We start from the raw sequence: 19880 nt of genomic DNA, 5'->3' as shown, positions 1-19880 counted from the left end.
GGGAGGGCCTGCGATGCGGGGTTGGGCGGGAGCCGGGGAGGGAGGTGAGAAAGGAGTAGGAGGAGGCGGGGCGCCCCGGGTTCTCTGCGGCGCGAGCAGCCGCTTTCGGTTAGTGTGCGAAGCGACCGAGGGGGAGCCGGGAGAGGCTCCGCGCGAAGCGACGCTGAGCCGGGCGGCAGCTGGCCGGAGGAGGCGGAAGAGCAGGGAGGGGGAGCGGGAGCCGGAGCCGAGCGCGCAGCCTCCAGCCGGGGGCGGGGTGGGGACAGAAAGGGCCCGAGAGGTCCGCCGCGGTCGTTCCGGCGCCGGCAGCTCGGGGCATCCCGAGCTCGCGGAGGGGCGCGTGGCCTCCCCGCCCCTGGCCCCGGCCTGCTGAGCGCCCGCCCCCTCCCCCGCTCTCCATCCCTCGCCCCCCCCTCCCGGCCCCGGCTCCGCCCCCCGCGCCCCCCGCGCGCGAGCCGCCGGCCCGGCTGTGGCTGCTGCGGCGGCGGCGGCGACCAAGACGACGACGACGACGCCGCGGGGAGAAGGGGAGTCGACGGGCACCGGAACGGTGACCCGGGCCGGGCGATCCCGGTGATGGCGGTGTTGGACCTGGCCCAAGAGGGGATGGCCGTGTTCGGGTTCACCCTCTTCGTCGTGCTGTGGCTCATGCATTTCATGTCCATTATCTACACGTGAGTGGAGGAGGGCAGGGGAGGGTCGCCGGGGCCGTGGCGGAGGCCGGGCCGGATCCAGCCTGCGCGGTCCGGCGCTCGCATCCACGGGGATGGGGTGGCGGTGGGGAGGGGGCGGGGAGGCGCGGCGTGCCTGGCTCGGCTCCGTGGAGGGTACCCGCAGGGGGGCACGGGGAGCCGATGTCTCTGCGGCCTACTGCGTGGCCCTGATTGGGGGGGTACCCTTCCCCCCAGAGGGGCCGGAGGATGGAGGAGGTTGTGTGGCGAGGCGGCGGGAGCTGCGGCGCGTGGGGGCGGGGAAGTGGGTCGAGGTTGTGTTTGCTTAGTGTTGTGTGTGTGTATGAATGACCGGCGGGGCCGGGAGGCTCGTCTTTGTGTGCAGGGATGCTGGAGCGCGGCTGCACCGCGATGGGGGCGTGGGGAGCCCACGGGGGACCGCCGTGGGGATAAGCAGAGGGAGACCGTGACTGGTGGCTCTGCGAATCCGCCGGGGTCCGCCGGATTCCATTTTCACATGTCATTGTTCGCGTCTCCTCCGGGAGTTGTAGACAGCCACCTGCTGGTCACCCTATTGATTCCTGCCTTCCTGGAAGGGTTCTGATCTGTTTACCTAGGTGTAGCCCCAGTCTCCCTCGAAAATGCCCCGGCGCAGGTCTAACGAGCCGTCCGGGAAAGGTCGGGTCAGCTGAACCCAGTTCTCTTCATGTGGAAGTAACTTAGAACCTCAAGGAGATTTATCCTTTTCTCAAAAATCAAGCCTCTTCGCCCCTCCTTTTAAAAAGTGGCCTTAGTTGAGAAGGATTAAACCGTTTTATAGTTGTCCTATCGGAAGGGTAGGAAAGAAAAGCTAAATTTGGTGTCTCGCTTGGAAGTCTTGTTTTCATCTTTCTTTACAGTGATGTCCAACTCTTCATGACCCCTTCTGGGATTTTCTTGGTAAAGATTCTGAAGTGGTTTCCTATTTCCTTCACCAGTTCATTTTACAGATCGGGAGACTGAGGCAAATAAGGTGAAGTGACTTGCCTAGGGTCACACGGCTAGTAAGTGTCTAAGGCTGGATTTGAAAAAATAGTCTTCCTAACCCCACTCTTTCCACTTTGCCTCTTAGCTGACTATGTATAGTAAAATTTAGTTCTATGGAGAAGAGAAAGATGCTTAAGGTTTTTTTTTTCTTCAACCAGTTCATCGTTTCTATAGAGAAAAAAAAAACCTTTCTATTAGGTGGGGGGAGGGCTGCCACCACAATCCTATGTTGTTACAAGTAGTTATTGCCATCTGCTCATGCTTAGGTAAGAAACAAGCTTATTCAATTTCAGGTTTTTCTGTTACTTTTTTGGCCCCACTCCAATAAAATTGGGCTTGTCACCCTCCCCCATGTCCATTGTTGGTGGATTGTTCTATTTATTAGTACTAACGAAAGGTGCTACAGTTCCTGATGCTTTCTAAAACATAAAGGAAGGTATTCCACACTAGGCAGTGGTGATTTTCCTGGATCAGTGCAGGAACCTGAGGGTCAGTCTTCTAGGTTTTTGAGTTAGTGGTTAGTTGAACTGCAGATAACATGAATTTTGTTGCTCCTTGACAACTAAACTTAAAATTAGTATTGCTAAAAAATCGTAGCTCAGTTCTGTTAATAATGATAACATATGTATCATATATCCTAATTTCTCCACATAAAGGCATTTCATATTTTTTATGAGCCTTAAAACTGTGAGTTTAAAAACATTGACAGAGTTAAAATTGACTTAGCAGTGATTTTAACTATTATCAAACCATTGATTTAATGATTCCCCATTAGGCTACATCAAACAAGCTAGTGTTTGTTAAATGCCTGTTATGTTCCAAATATTGTACTAGGTATACAAAGAAAAAAAGTGAAAGTCCTTGTTCGCAAGGAGCTTACAAATCTAACAGAAGAAACATGTGCAGAAATATATACTTGAAATGGTTTTTTAAATTTTGAAAAAAACCGTGCATAACTGAAAAACTTTAAATAGAGCCTCTTTCCCCATTAAGTTAATGATTTGGGCTCTTTATGCTGGTATAACTTATACATATGTTTTTTTGAAAAGTTATATTTTTAATGTTAAATCAGTATGTATTTAGAAATTGATAAAGAAATCATTATGAATACTTTTGGAGGTGGTGTGGGAAACATTCTTATGTAAAGCAAGTAACTACTATCTAAATTTAAGCTTTGTTTAAATTCTGTTTTATATGAACTTAAAATATAAGGGCAACATTTTACACTTGGCTTCACTTTTGTGTTTGTGATTCCTCTTTCACTGAAATAGACAGTTCCTGAATGTTTGAGACATACTCTTAAACAGGGAACTTCTCTTCCCTTTTTTAAAAAAACTGTAGTTGATATTTAAATACTTTCATTTAATTGTCAGAATTTTCACAAGGAAGAATGTGTATATATGTATATATATACATATATATGTATATATATATATACACACACACACACTTAAATATAATTAAAGGGATAGCAGATAATTTAAAGTTTTGTGTCAAAACAGTATACTAATTTGTGATTACATGAATCTTTATTCAGTAATGAAGGGCCATTTTTTTATGGTGTAGTGTAGAGCTCTGAACCAGGATTCAAAAACCTTCCTTTTTCCTCCTCTTTGCAATCCTCACTCTACCTCTTACTAGCTCTGTAGCCTTGGGCAAGTTCTGGGCCTTATTTTTTTTCAATTGATTAAATCAGAGGATTGGATCAAATGCTTTCTAAGTCCTTTGTATTTCTAATATTTTTACATTCATAATGTTAGAACATTTCATTATCAGCGATTTTTACCAAAATTGTTGTATTTTTAAACTTTGTAATTAGTTTAAATGTATTAAATCAAAAGAGTATGTTCACAGAAAGTTAGTATTCATAAAGTTCAGTCCTGTTCTTTGAGAAAAAAATTTAAGTCTATTCAGATGTCTGACTTTACATATTCTATAACAAATAATGACATTTTTTGATCACCCAGTCTTAAGATTCTTTTAATATTTTGAGGGTGAAAAGTTAAAAAATTACATAAAATCATGAAGATTAAAGATTTCTTCACTTTAAAAACAACTGATCACTAAATAGATTGTAAACAAGGAGTTTGTAATGGCTCTTTAACTAATTTTGCTAAAATCTTTTAGATCCAGATTGAAAAATAGGAGCTGAAATTTTGTCTGTAATATGAAAAAAAGATGATTTAGATCATTATAGCACATGAAAGCATATCTTTTTTTCTTCTATGATATTTGTACCTGGTAAAACATTGACAAAATGTTAGCATACTTTATAGGGCTATTATAAAATGTTCCTTTCTTTCTTTCTAGCTTTTTTTCTTCTTAGCATCCTAACTTACAGACTGGTTTGAATGCATGTCCTTCCTCTGATTTTATCAGAAAGTAAAAAAAAAATGATAAGTGTATTTAATGTGTTTGTTATTAATGTTGCTGTTGAAAAAGTTTTCCCAATAATTGTTACCCGTCTCCCCATAATTTTGCCCCATTGCCCTAACATTTGTGACTTTGGCTGTGCCTTTGGGAGGTTCTACTAAGCTGGAAAGGTTTTGAGTATGGTCTTAGAAATAGATGGTGTCTACAATTCTAAAGTCTGACTGAGATTATCACAAGTAGATTTGCCAGGAGGGATGAATTAATTCTTTGGCCATCATGAACGATGGGAAAAAAATTAAACTTAAAATGGTCCTTAGCATTCTGTGACCTCTTTACATTTCTTCAGTGACAGTTGCACAGTCATGAAAAGAGGAGGAAAGGGGGGCAAAGGAAACTAAGAATTATATCGTTTTTAGATTGCTTACAAACATTAATGGTATATGTGAAATTCGTCCAAAGAAATTTGTCCAGTGACCTCTAAGCTGAAATGCTACTGAGGAACTGACCCAAATCTGTAGGAATGCTTCATGGGTATATAAAACCAGAAGACATAGTGGAGTTGCAGCTAAATGTAAGGACAGCCTGTAGGAAAAAAGTTGGTGCAGTTGTTTTCCTCATACACCCAAAGGCCACAGAAAATAGTTTATGGAACACTTGGTCATTTCACCTTGGCGGTCAGGGCTCATGATGCAAGTAAGCAAACAGAGCATTGTGAAGGTAACTGCAGTTAATGCTAACAGCTATTTCAGAACCTCATTTGTAAAACATTTATGGGGGAGGTGAAAGATTATGAGGAGTCTCCTCTCAGAAAAGATAGAAAAGCTGGGGATAGGAAAATGAATCTGTAGAAATCTTGGTATCAGGGTTTTTTAATCTGGCCTACGCTGAGAGACTTTTTAGATGAAACTGGAAGGAGGACAATAAGAAGTTAAATTCTATGTAGAACCTGATAAGATCCTTCAAACCAAATCAATATATGCCTTGATATTTGATGACTTGATGCCAGCTGTGCACATAGGAAGATGGTGAAAAATATCTGGGAAAACAAAATGTAGGATTAAGAAAGGAACCTGTATATCAGGAACACTTGAAGAAAATTGGAGAACACTGGATGTTGTGGGAACTGAATAACATTACCAGAAATATAATTGAACGGAAATGACTACCATCGTGGTCATCATTTCAGAATTAGCTCTTTGTGTACAGTTAGGTAGATCATCAGTTGTTTTCAGAAAAAAGATAAAAATCCACTATAAATTAAAGGATAAGGCACTATGTTATCATGATAGTACCAACCTGATCTACTTTTTTCAGTCTTAAGAATTTATTTTATTTTTTAAAAAATAATTATTTTTGATTTTCAGTATTCGTTGCCCTAAGTTTTTGAATGTTAAATTTTCTCCCCCTTTCTCTCCTCTCTCTTCCCCAAGACTGGGTGCAATCTGATATAGGCTCTACTTATATATTCATATTAAACATTTTCGCATTAGTCATGATGTAAAGAAGAATTTAATGAAAGGAACTATGAGAAAGAAAAAACAAAAGGAGAATAAATAAATAGTGTGCTTCCATCTGCATTCAGGTTTTTCTCTGGATGTGGATAGCATTTTCCATCATGAGTCTTTTGGAGTTGTCTTACAAGGATCCTTTCATTGCTAAGAGGTTAGTCTACCAAAGTCAGTGATCGCACAATGTGGTTGTTACTGTATACAGTGTTCTCCTGGTTCTGCTTACTTTACTCAGCATCAGTTCATATTCTGCCTGTTCATCATTTCTTGTAGCACAATAGCATTTCATTACATTTATATAACACAACTTGTCGAGCCATTCCCCAATTGATGGGCATCCCCTCAGTTTCCAATTCTTGGCCACCACAAGAAGAGCTGCTATAAATATTTTTGTACATGTGGGTCCTTTTCTCATTTATATGATTCCTTTGGGGCATAACCCTAGAAGTGGTATTGCTGGGTCAGAGGCTCTGCACAGTTTTATAGCCTGTTGGGCATAGTTCCAAATTGCTCTCCAGAATGATTGAATCAATTTACAGCTCCACGGCTCCATGAATTAGTGTTCCAACTCTCCCACATCCTTTCCAACATTTATCATTTTCCTATTTTGTTGTGTTAGCCAGGCTGATAAGTGTGAGGTGGTACCTCAGAGCTGTTTTGATTTGCATTTCTCTAATCAATAGTTATTCAGAGCATTTTTTTTGTATGACTATAGGTAGGTTTAATTTCTTCCTCTCGAAACTGCTGTTCATATCCTTTGACCATTTAGTAATTGGGGACAACATGACCTATTTAAATAAGCTGTTGTTGTCCTGGTACCTGCCTGGAATGTATTCCCTTCTCATTTATACTTCATAGAATCTTTCACTTCCTTCAAAATTCAGCTGAATCATCCCCTTTCACACTAAACCTTTACTGATTTTATTCTCAACTGCTAGTGTCCTCCTCTTTCACTTGTATTTAACTAACATATATTTTATTTATTTTGTATTTTCTACATATTTATATATGTTCATGTTGTCTCCACAACAGAATATAGGTTCTTTGAGAGCAAGCACTATACAAAGTCATTTGAATAATGCTTGTTGATTGATTCTGGAAAAAATGGGAAAGGAATAGGAAAAAAAAAGCCAGTCATTGACTGATTAGTGCCATTTTAAAGGAGAATTTTAGCAGATATAAAATAACCACTGATATGAAGACTTAAAAGGACTCTAGAACTGTCTCAACTTGATCTCCTTGCCTAGTAGAGAGATATGACAGCAAAGAGCAATGCTAATTTAGAAAGTAACCCAAATCTGTGATCTTACACTTCATTTATAAAACATTTAGGGAGGAGATGAAAGATTATCACTAGCTTCATCTCAGAAATGGTAAAAGAAAAAAACAAAACCAAAAGCTGTGGAGAGGAAAGTGAATCTATAGAAATTTTGGCATTGTCTTTTATCTGGCTTATCCTGAGAGACTTTTTAGATGAAACTGTAAGAAAGACAACAAATAGACATGAAATGGAACAGATTTTCGGGATTTCTAGAGAGATTCACTCTTATCATCAACAAGAGAAGAATTACAGCATTTGGACTATACATATTGTCAGTGAGAAAGTGGAAATGACACTCCAGATAGGAAGAGAAGTTCTTAAACTTGATCAAATACGCACAGGAAAAATCTGGGAGAAGATGACACATTTTTAAAGCATTCGGGGATCCATTTCAAAATATCTCAGAGGATAGAACTTTACAAAAACAGAATAAAAAAGAGAGGAAATGAACAACTTTCAACTAATATATAATGTAATATTAAGTTATTAAATATAACATAATACTTCCCCCATCTCTACAAAAATCTTAGGAAGTGTCTCTGTTGATGAAAATATGAAACTGTAGTGATCTTTTAAAATGCTTTTCTTTAGAACACCACATTTTCCTAGCAAATTAACCAAGCAAATTCCTGATTGTCTATTACAAAAGCACCTTTGCATTGGAATAAAATTTTCATTAAAAGTTCTCTTCATATAAGATGTATCTTGTGCTTATATTAAGATCATGTGATTTTTCTTGATAAATGTGACCATAAATGTGAACTTTATACAACCATCCTCTTGATTGTCAAGATAAAACAAAACATTAAACCAAGCAGATTATATTCTTGCCAAAAATGTTGCTTTACATTATGGATAAAGTCCTACATAAAGTTTAAATATGAGATGGCTTTTTTATATACAGTTTTTTAGAAATTTCTATTTGTGTACATTATTGTGCTAATTGTTAAGATCTAAACCACTATAACTTCCTTAATTAAATCTGTGACTACTAGATATATTGGTCTAGTGTGTTCGTCCTTTGTTGCCTAAGAAGACCATGCCATCAGAGAAATAATGACATGACTTGCACTTGACTTTGTTTTGAGTGAGGGAGGGTTGTGCAGGTCACCAGCCTCACTTCTCCTCCAGAGCCATCTGAATCCAGTGACCAGATATTCATCAGAATGACTGGAGATGACCCAGGATGAGGCAATTGGGGTTAAGTGACTTGCCCAAGGTCACACAGCTAGTGCATGTCGGGTGTCTGAGGCGAGATATGAACTCAGGTCCTCCTGACTCCTGCATTGGTGCTCTATCCACTGCATCACCTAGCTGTTGGTCTAGTAATATATAGAGGAAAACCCAAGTTATTGAGAATACACACACAATACCTTAATTATGGTGTGTACCCATTAAAATAGCCTGTCATCTGCCTTTGACTTGTAACTGTCAAGTCTTATTCTTGATTGCCAAAACAAAACAAACAAACAGCACAACACATAGGGAGTAAAGGTTCGAAAACAATTTGTCTGAAAAGGATCTGAACATTATAATAGTTAGCAGGCTCAATATGAATCAGTAGTGTAATGGAACAGCTGGAAAAACTAATGTGTACTTCGGCTGCATATAGAGAGGCATCTCTTCCAAGAATAAAGAGATAATAGTCTATAACCTGCTCTAGTCAGATGACATCTGGAGTATTGTGTTCAACTTTGGACACCACAAGTTAGGAAGGATGCTGATAAACCAGAGAGCATCCAGAGGAAGGTAAGTAGAATTATGAAAGGCTTGAGTGTTGAAAAAACTGGGAATGTTGAGCCTTGGAGAAAAAGTTAAGGGAACTTGAGAGACACCTTCAACTATTGGCAGGTTTGTCATGGGAAAGAGGGAGTAGACTTGTTCTCTTTGATTCAGAGGACAGAACAGCAGAAACAGTGAGAGGAAGTTGCAAAAAAAAGCAAATTTAGGCTTGATGTGAGGGGGAAAAATTAAACAAACTTCCTGTGGAAAAGTGGGATGAGATACTTCAAGAAGTAAAGGGATTAAAAAAAATATCTGAAGGGTTCTGCCTCATTGGATATCTTCAGGCAGAGTATGGATGACCACTTGCCAGTATGGGTTGGACTGGATAGCTGCTCAGGTGCCTTCAAATTCTGGTTTCTGTGAATGTCTTTTGTAAAATGAAGCATATTGTGTGTTATATTAAATACTTTCTTTGGTCCTTTCCAATTCTAAATTTGTGCTTCTCTTAACTGTGGCAAATTTTGAATGGTCAGATGGAAATATGCAGACAAACTGGTATTAGGTGTTAAAGCAAATTATTTCCATTGATAAAATGTTTGCAGGTTTTAAAAAAAATGCAGGTTACCATTTCCTTTGAACATTTGTCTGGAGAATTTTTTATGCAAGATTTTTAATCCTGCTAAAAAGAAATATAAGGATTAAGTTTTTTTAGGTTGTTTGCTATTTTTTTGAATCACAAAACAGTTCTAAAACTAGTGTAACTCCAGAATTTTAGGACTGGGTTGCAACAAACAGCTATGTGATGCTGTGACAATCAAAGTTAGTGAAAAGGATTGAGTTTTTATTATATTTTGTTACATTATGACAACTGTTAGAACTTTATTTCTTCCTAGAAGGGACTGTATTAATTTGATATCCTTCTGTTTCTTGTATTCACGACAATTTTAGTGAGAGAATAGAATTTTCAAAGAATACTGTTTGTCCTTTCCTGTTTCTGGAACCCTTCTTTTTTATAGCCTGACCTCATAATACTTAATACTAGTTTTAATCACTTAATTTTTTTTTTTGGTTACCAATTGAGAATAGTTTTGTAACTGTATTACTTTATATTTTCTATTAAAATTCTTAACTGTGAGTTAAGTAGTTTCAGTATCATTTGTCTTTGTGAGGAAGCTGAAGTTCTGAGTGACTTGTCCAAGGTGGATGTACTTAGAAGAAGTAGAGCTGGAATTAAAACCCAATTAGTAGGTACAAATTCTGTGTTTGTTTATTTATATAATTTTTTTCTTTCTAATTAGGTAAAAATTTCTTTCCTGGTATTAAAAAAAAAAGAAACAATCAACTGCCTTTTATTCTTATTTCCAGCTTTTTCATTATAGCAGGTTTTTTTTTTATCCCAGCTGAATCAACCTTTGAATTTTAAAACCTGTGTTTCATCTTATATGGAAGTTAATGCCATGGATGGTTATAGTAGAATACATGTAGAAAAGTCATGAATAGTTGTGGTTTGGTCATTAGAAAATTACTTTGTAAAAACTCATTGCTTGAAATTCTGCTTACAGGATTTAAAATATGTTTTATTTGTGAGCCTTAGAAGTTCACCTGAGAACATATTTTCTTAAAAAAAAATCCCCCAAAGCAAAACTCTTGGATAAGAGAATAATAAGGGAATAAGGAGAAACTTTTTGAATGTTTCATTTTCAGTCATTCAGGGGTACCTTTAAATGAAGTCTTTCAGTAATTGAACCCCCTTGAGTTAAATAAAAGATCAACTTAATTTATGGCATATTTGACTTTAGTAATGAGAGTTAGAGTGGAAGAGCACTAAGTTACAGTTTAAGAATGCTAAGAATTGCAAAGTGAGGTGGATTTTTTTTTTCTGGTATAGATTCTAATATTTAAACATAGCTTTGTTGACATTTTTTGTGACTTCTTTCTCACCTATCCCCAAAACCCAGTTACCAAGTCCTGCCAGTTCTGCTTCCCCAGGATGTTTTGCATCTGCCTCCTCTTCAGTATAGCATATAGCACAGTATACCTGTGAAAAACAATCTTCCTAACACATAATGATCATATCACTCGCCGCTTTCAGTAGCTTTTCTTTACTTAAATGATAAATACAGCTTGGAAGTTAAGGCCTTTTATGCAGTAACTTCAGTCTTATTTCATTCTACATTGCGGTATCATGGGGCAGGAGCAAGAATTTTACATTTCTAGTCAGAAATATTTTGAATTTGAATCCTGTTCTTACACTTACTAGTTAAACTATGAGCAAGTAATTTAATCTCAATTTCTTCATCTACAAAAGGATATAGTAATATCTGTAGCATTGTTTTAGGGACCAAATGAGATCAAATAAATTTGTTGTTGTTATTATTATTATTATTAACTTTCTGTTCTAGCCATGTCCATGTTCTTGGCCCTGTCCTGCTCTACTTTGAGAGTATCCCATATCTGGAATGTACTCTTTCCACATCTCTGTGCACATTCTTTTCTTTCTTTAAGGAAATCTTTCCTGACTCCCCCAGATAAAAGTTTTTTTCCCCCTTCTCATATATCTTACGGCAATTTGTCTATTACATTCTGCTTGGTACATAGTAGGTAAATACTGCTAGTAGGTTAGTTGAACTATTATTTGATCATCCCCTCTTATTTGAATTTTCACTAATCATTCCTTCAAAAATATGTTGTTGAATTTTGCCCAAAATCAAACTTTCAAGCTCTCTGACCTGTGGTTTCATACTCTACCCTCTGCCCTGTTTTTGGAAACTGGGGCATTTTTCAATCCTGCAACAGCTCTTCCATTCTCCCTGATTTTTAAAGGGTAACTTACAGTGCTGTAACCATCACATATGCCAGTTCTTTGAGTACCATGGGGCCTGGTAGCTTGAACTCATCAAGAGTAACTAGGTAGCTTTCTTATTATCTCCCTACTTACCTTGAGTTTTACTTAATCGTTAGCTATTTTTTGTGACATCTTTTTTAGTTCAAAGATCATGCTCTTTGGCAGAGGAAACAGAAGCACAATGGAGTTAAGCAGGTGTAACTTCTCTCATGCATTATTATAGTCCCGTCTATGATGAGCAGTAGTCCTGATCTTTATTCATCCCTTTTCCCAGTCAAACTTAATACAAAATAACCCATCAGACCTATTTTTTTTTATTTTTCTTGACAACTTTAGTTGATTTTTATGTTTATCAGTAAGCATTTATTAAATGACTATTATGTACCAAACTGTGCTTAGAGCTAGGGGTGCAAGTGCAGAATTAGGCAGTCGCTCCCCCAAGGAGCTTTCCTTCAGAGGATGCATGCTTGCATATAGCACATAAAGTATAAACACAACATACGCAGTGATTTGTGGTGTGGGAGAGTGCTGCAAATTGAGAGAGTCAGCAAAGGTGCTTTAGAGAGGTGGTGATTGGGCTGAATCTTGAAGGGAGACAGAGGTAGGGAAAACATTCCAGTAGTGGGGTAGGAAGGAGTAAGGGAGAAGGGCTATCCTGTGTAGAGTTAGGAGATGAAATAGCTTGTATAAGGAACAGCAAGTATGGCTAAAGTGCATGAGGAGCTATGTGTGATCAGTTTGGAGACAAAGAAAGAGAAACCTACAGCCATGTTGTGAAAACTTTTAAATGCTAAACACAGAGATGTTTGTCTTTTGTCCTAAGGCAGAGCTGTACAACTTGACAGAAGGTAGGGGCCAAAATTAAAATAGACTAATAATAAACTTCTTCAGGCTGCAGATGGGTTTTAGCGGCTCACTTTCCAAGTAAAGATATAATTAATGATTAAACTATTTTGCTAATAAACCATATTTTTGAAAAGGGAAATTTCAATTAATATCAATTAATTGCACTTATTACTTAAGATTTTTATTCATCATAAAAATAATATTAATGTTTAAAAATTACTTTGCCAAGTGGTAAAACTTTTAATACATTTTTCTAGGTTTTCTTACTGTTTACATTTAGTAATGACTGAAAACAGTGAAAAGATATGACTCTCACTCCTCTCAGACTAGAAACAAACTGACAGTGGTTAGTTGCTACGGGTCATGTGATAAACAGGAGGGAGTATGCAGTGGCAAGCCAACCTCTTGAGTTACATGAGGGGCATAATGGTGACTAGTGGAAGGTGGATTAAACAGGACATGAAGAAAGCACTCATTAAATGTTTATTTTCTTTATATCCTCTACATTTTTTGCAGGCTGCTTGAAATCCTATGATGGGCTGTCTGTTGTGCAGGCCTGTCCTAAGGGCAATGAAGAACCGTTAAAGTTTCTTGAGCAGGGAAATAATATTCAGACTTATGCTTTAGGAACATCAGTTTGGCAGCTGTTTGGAGCATGGATTGGGGAAAAGAAAACTGGATACAGAGAGAACAATTGAGGTGATAAAAGTCTGGACTAGGGTGATTGCTGTGAGGTAGAAGGTGATAGACATGAGGAATGTTTGTAGGATTGTAGGATGATAAATCTAGAGCTGGAAGGGACCTCAGAATCTCTCTATGCCAACCCACTAGTTTTAAAGAAGAGGAAACTGAGGCTTCAGAGAGGTCAAATGACTTGGCTAAAGTCACACAGGTAGTAAATAAGTTGAGGTGGAGTAAAAGAAAACAAAATAATAACTTGGTAATGGATAGGATTCCTGGAAGAATGATAGTGTTATCAAAAGAAATAGGAAAGTTAGGAAGGATAGATTCAGGGTGAAAGATAATGGATTCTGTTTTGAACGTGTTGAATTTGAGATGAGTTTGGGACATCTTGGTGGAGCAGTCAGGCATGAAGGTGGAGATGTACCCGGAGTTTAAGTGAGAAATGAGAGAGACTTAAATATGAAGGTAGGTCTTAGACATATGAAAGCACTCTGAAAAAAAAAAAAGCTTAACTATTTGAAGTTTTCACTGTGTGTGCCATAGTATAATTGCAACCAATATTTGACGTAGAAAATAATTAACTTTTGCCATGCCATTGGACTTAAGTCATAAAAGTTGAAAAATGTTGTTGATATAAGGTAAATTCACTTTTAATTAGGAGATTAACTTTTTTTGGCTCATGCCTGTTCAAATAATTTTTGAATTGGACATATAGAGTATATATACCTGTTGATTTTTTAAAAATAAATATTTATTGATGTCTTCTGTTTTAAATTCATAATTATTCTCAGTATCCCTTCTCTGTCCCCTATCAGAGAGTCATCCCATATAGGAAGTAATATTTTTTAAAGGGGAAAAATGATTAACACAACTGTTCAATGCATTGAAAAAGTCCAGCATGTGCATTGTGAATTGCATGAATATAGTGTTCACACCTGTGAACTTAACCACTTCCCCAGAAGGAGGGTGAGTTGGGGGTGTTTTCTCATATTGCTTCTTTGAAGTCGTGCTTGATTTAATTGTGTTATCTTCACTTTTGATTTTTTTGAGTGTGGTTCTTTTCATTTACATTGTTACAGTTATTGTGTATTTTGTTTTCTTGGCTTTGCTTATTTGACTATGCAGCAGCTGTAGGTCTTTCCATGAATCATTTCTTAAAGCACAGTAATATTCCATTACATTTATGTATCATAGTTTGTGTAGCCATTCCCCAATTAGTGGATGTTCTTGTGTCCAGTTCTTAGCTATAACAAAAAGTGCTTCTATAAATATCAATTGCCAAGTGTGAGGTGGAATCTCAGAGTTGTTTTGATTGCTTTTCTCTTATTAGTGCTTTGGAGCATTCTTTGATGTGATTGTGAATACTTTGCAGTTTTTATTTTGGAGGGCTATTTGTTTTTATCCTTTGACCACTTATATATTGGGGAACGGCTGTTAGTTTTAAATATTAGTTCATTGCTTATAGTTATCGTGAATACCCAATCCTTATCAGAGAAATTAGATTTTTTTTTCCATTTGATCATTTCCTTTCTTATCCTAGGTGCATTAATTTTTTCTTTGTAGTAGCTTTTCAGTTTCATGTCATCAAAGTTACCTGTTTTATCACTTGTAATTGCCTCTATTGTTTGTTTGGTTAAGAGTACATTTTCTGTCCACGGCTATGGAATATAGAAGATCTTCTCTTCTAATTTTTTTTAATGGCATGATTTTTAGTATGAAAGATGTATATATATTAGACATCTATTGAATTTTAAGGATAACAACGAGACTGACTCTGATTTTTCTTTCTAGTAATTTATATTTCATAGTTACCTGCAGTTACCAAAGTACTTTCCTGTGTGCTTTCACTCAATTGTCTGAAGCAGAGATTTACTATTTCCTTTTATAAGTGAGAAAATTGAGACCTAGAGACGTGATGTGGCCAAGGGTTAACAGGTAACAAGTAGCTGAAGCAGGATTAGAATCCAAGTCTTTGAAAGCACAATACACTTGCCCTACCCTTGTAAAACTACCAGAGAATGGAAGAAGCCTAGTAGAGAGCTACTTATAGAAGGAAATTGCAATTTATTTGTGAGGAGAAAACCCTAAAGAATGCTAATTGTCTCTATTATAGGTCATAGTGAAAGTAGTTTGTGGCCAAAACATTTTTTTTCATATTGTTCTACTCCTGGTTTAGCGATTGTTCTGGATCTTTATATCCTGTGGGAGAAACACCCTGGTTTAGTGGGTAGAGAAGCAGCCTCTGAGTCAGAAAGACATCAATTTAAATTCCATATATGACACTTTGGCTAGGTAACCTTGGGAAATTTGCTTAACTGCATAGTGCCCTAAGCAACTCTCTAAGGAGACACAGGTCTGTGCACACACACGCGCGCGCACACACACACACACACACACACACACTCACACTCTCTCTCTCTCTCTCTCACACTCATTTGCATAACTGTTTCCAGTTTGCCTCAGTTAAAGGAACTTTCTTCACTAAGAATTCTACCTACCAATGAAATCATAGGTTTAGAGATTAATAGACTAAGTAGTATTACTTGACAAAAAGCCTTATTAAAGCCCTACTCTGATTCCTTGTCTTGGAATTCTCAATTCTTGAAGGAAATCCCAGTAGAATTTGAATTGAAAAGGCTTTGAGTATGCCCAGAGATATGCCTAAATAAGTTCATAGAAGTGTAATCGCTACCACCTTGGTCACCAGATTTTATACACACAATATAGAAATAGATATTGATGAAATTCTTTATGAATTTTACCAAGGTATAAAGGTGATGGCTTCCGCTTTGGTGGAAATAACACCCATACTAATGAAATAATAGACTTGAATAGTAAAATATTTATTAGCAAAGTTGGTATAAATGTTGAAAAGTCATGTAATTGACTTCAGGTGACATCAGGTAAAGGACTAAATGACTTCTGAAGTACTGTGACTTGGGTCATTTGCAAGTGGTTTGTATTTTTGGAGTTTCTCATGCTACCAAAGCAGTATGGCATAATAAAAACAAAAGTTGATTTGGGCTTAAAAGACCTGGGTTCAAATTTCAGCTCTTTCAGTTTTTATCTGTGTGACTTTGGGCAAGTGGGATATAGAATAAGAGAGGCTGCATGTCCGGAGAAGGGAAAGTGTTGTCCTAATTTTTTTAAAGGGAAGAGCATATAATTCTCAAAATATGTCAGTGAGCTTGACAACAATTCCTATCAAAATTGTAAAACATGTTTATTACTAATTCTTTCAATAATACTGGGAAAAGGACAGAAAGCCATGCTACACTAATAGTCCTTCCTCTTCCCCCCATTTTTGTAACCAGGTCATTAGACTGATAGACTATCCTATAGATAGAGTTTACCAAGATCTTAACAAAACATTTAATCAAGTTTCTTGATATGCTTTTATAAAAGGTAAACTTAGGTAAAATGTTAATAACATAGGTGGGTTTAGAACTAGTCAAATGAGCACAGAGTAATCATTAATAATTTCATATCAATTTAGAAGAAAGTCTGTAGTAGAGTGTCTCAGGGATTTGTGCTTTTCATCCAAAATTTATTTCACAGTAGGACTAAAAGGAAAATATGTGTGAATATCATTTTTAGGTATTCTGAATGTTTTGGTTTAGGAGTTCTTACTGTTTAGATTGGAGGGGAGGTTCATGATAGCTGTGCTGTGTAAGAACCATTAGAATTTTCTTTTGGTGGGCTGGGGTAGGAGAACAATAAGTGGGAAAAGGTGAAATTAGGCTCCATATGAGGAAAACCTTCCTAACCAATTGTTCTGTCCATAAAGTGGTATGGTGAAGGAATGAAATAGGTAAACAGTTTTGATCTACTTACGTACATGGTATGGATACAAAGCAATGAGACTATTCATTGGATTTACTTGGAAATATAACCATAGCCCTAATCTATATTTTATATCTCTATTTGGCCTGTTAAGTACTTGTAGGAGAAGACTAATTCATGGAATCATAGAGACTTAAAAATATTGGAATGAACAATTCAAGAAGATGAGTATTTTATTTGGCAAGGTCTATTGTCCACTTAAAATTTACGAGTGTTATCTGTTACACAGAACATAATTTAAAAATCATTATAATAAAGACAACACCATTTTAAAAGAGATAAGGAAAGGGACTAGAAGTTTATAATTTAGTTGATGGGGAACTCCCCCCCCTCTGCCCCAAGGAAATTCTTACTATCCTTACAGGTTACCTTCTTTGCATTTTATAGTCATAAGAGAGTTTTCTTGGGGCACTAAGATGTTAATTGATTTACTCATGATCACAAAGTCACTGTATTTTAGAGGTATGATCCAGGTCTTTATGACTGATTTTGATCTCTCTCTCCACTATACTGGGTGCCTCTCCATTTGAAAAAGTTAGTTCTAGCTTCATTTTAAAGATGTAATCATCCTGTATTGTAGTTATTATTTACAGTAACAATGCGTGTTTACTAGAAATTCTAGTAATGCCATTGGTTAAGCTGTTAAAGTGAGTCAACGGCGTATCCATTGTTTTTATATTTTGAGAATACTGTCCTTAGAATTTGTCATAAGAAATGGTGAAAAGAGCATTTGGGGAAAGAGCAGAGGACTTGGGGTTTATACCCTTACTTTGCTACGACCTGTGTGATCTCAGACAAGTCACTTAACTTCTCTGGACCTCAGTTTTCTTACATACAAAAAGGAATATATTTTAACTTTGATCTGTGATTCTGTGTGATATATATATGTAATGTATGTATGCGTGTATGTATATGTGCATATATGTTATGTATGTATAAATGTGAGTGAGAGAGACAGACAGACAGAAAGACACACTCTAATGGCCTTTTCATTCCAATATTTGTTCTTTTGGCAATGGCATCAAGAAAAATTTTGTAAGAAATTATGGTTTCTCTGTGAATCATAGAATCAGCAGTTAAAGTAATTTTAAAAGTCTTCAAGCTAATTATCCCAGCAAATTTAGAAAACTCTTTTCCAAAACATCCCTCCCATTACTGAAAGACAACTGAGTAACAGCAAATGGCATGCCTTATTCTTAGTGAACCCATTCTGACTCCTGCTTGTGATTTCTTTTCTAAGTGCTTACAAGCTATCTGTTTAATAAATCACTGTAGAGTTTTGGTGGAGATTTATAATATCAGTTCTACTGTTTTTAGTTTAGCACTTTGAGGAATTTGCTGTTATTTCCTTTTTCTTTTTTTTTTGAAAATTAAGACCATGTTCTTTAGTCTAATCTTATGACATACTTGAATTTCCACAGTTCCTTAAGTTATAGACAGCAATTACTGGAAGATATCAAATTCTTGGTACTCTTAGAGATAATTCATCTGGTTCTGGATTCTTGAACTCATTTAAAGCAATGAAATTATTTTGTTACTTTTGCTTATATTAGTATTTAGTTCCATAATCTTAACCAGTGAGTTTTATAGATTTATTCACTGACATAAAACAGCACAGTATCCTTCCCCCCACCTCCCTTTAGCCTCCCAATGAAACTGTCCTTTTCAAGCTTTTTTTTTAAACTGTTGCCCCTCATTTCTGGAATTATCTGATTTGGTGACTAGGTCTATATTCATTCTGTCTACCATTATAGCCTTTAAAATTGACTTTTCAGATTAAAGAGCCTTTTTTTAAATAAAGAAGTTTCTTCTCATATTGAAGATCCTCCCTTTGTTCATTTTAGTTACTTTTATTTAATCCTTTTCCACTCTTGTAATGTTTTTCTTGAGGTATGGTGGCTGAACTGCAAAGTTACCCTGCTTGATATTAGCCAGCATTTTGTTGGGTTTTTTTTTTTACCTTTGTACAAATGCACTGATTATCTTTAGTGAGTAGTCCACAGAAATTGATGGATGACATTCATAGCTAGCATTTATATGGCACTTTAAGGTTTGCAAAACACTTTGCATTTGTTATCTTAATCTGATTCTCACAGCAGCCCTGTGAGAAGGGAGCTTTTTTCACTCCCATTTTACAAATGAGGAAACTGAGGCTAAAATAGATTTTTTTGAAATTTGCCTAGGTTCACATAGCTATTGATTGAGTACCTGAAACAGGATTCAAACTGAAGTCTTCCTGATTTCAAGTCCAATGCTATCCAGTGAATCAGATCTTTCCTGAGTTGTAAATGAACCTCAGCATCTATTAGTTTCTAAGTATAATTTGATTATATTTTTCCCAACTGTATTACTTTGAATTTGCTCAATTTGAAGATCATCTGCTACTCTTAAAATTTCTCAGTCTTGTGCGAATTTCCTTGTTTCTTGTTTCTGCTCTGCATCTTATGATAAGAACTTAGCATTAATCTTCACACTTGACAATTTCAGTCTACACTATTGTTCAGTCATTTTTCAGTTGATGTCCAACTCTTCTTGACCCCATTTGGACTTTTCCAACTGAACATAACACTCCAGATGATGGCATGTCCATGACAGAAGGCAGCAGAACTATCTCTTCCTTAGTCTTAGATTTATGGATCTTAATGTCATATAAGATCATGTTAACTGTTTTCGTATTTTAATGTTGACTAATACTGAGTGTGCAATCCCTAAATCCACTAAATCCCGGGCCATTTTTCAGATAAATTGTTTTCTCTCCATCTCTTACTTGTGGAACGCCTTACTTTTATTTATCCCTTTGTAGATTTGGCAATATTCTAGGCTATCAGGATCTTTCTAGCTTTTGCTTATCATTTAATATTTTCTCTAGCTTTGTGTTATCTGTAAATTTGATAAAGATGGCATCTTACATTTAACCCATTCTTTGGTAAAAATATAGTGGCAAAACACTCCACCATTGACCTTTAAATTGATGTTGAATCCTTAGTGACTAGTCTTTGGGCCTGGCCTGTCAGTCAGCTCTGAATTCATCTAGCCTT

At 37.0% G+C, this 19880-nt stretch overlaps 1 protein-coding gene across 1 annotated transcript in view; it reads left to right on the top strand.

The window, feature by feature from the left end:
* The first annotated feature begins 431 nt into the window (after positions 1–431).
* UGCG (UDP-glucose ceramide glucosyltransferase) overlaps positions 432–19880 on the top strand; it is a 57400-nt gene continuing 37951 nt past the window's right edge. The window contains exon 1 of the mRNA XM_072598066.1: positions 432–674. Within this exon, the coding sequence (XP_072454167.1) occupies positions 577–674 (98 nt within the window). The 5' untranslated portion in view covers positions 432–576. The remainder of the gene's footprint in view (positions 675–19880) is intronic.

Source organism: Notamacropus eugenii, chromosome 3 (assembly GCF_028372415.1).
Source record: "Notamacropus eugenii isolate mMacEug1 chromosome 3, mMacEug1.pri_v2, whole genome shotgun sequence".
Classification (NCBI taxonomy): domain Eukaryota; kingdom Metazoa; phylum Chordata; class Mammalia; order Diprotodontia; family Macropodidae; genus Notamacropus; species Notamacropus eugenii.
The sequence above is the reverse complement of the archived record's forward strand: the minus strand, read 5'-3'. Positions and strand labels throughout refer to the sequence as shown.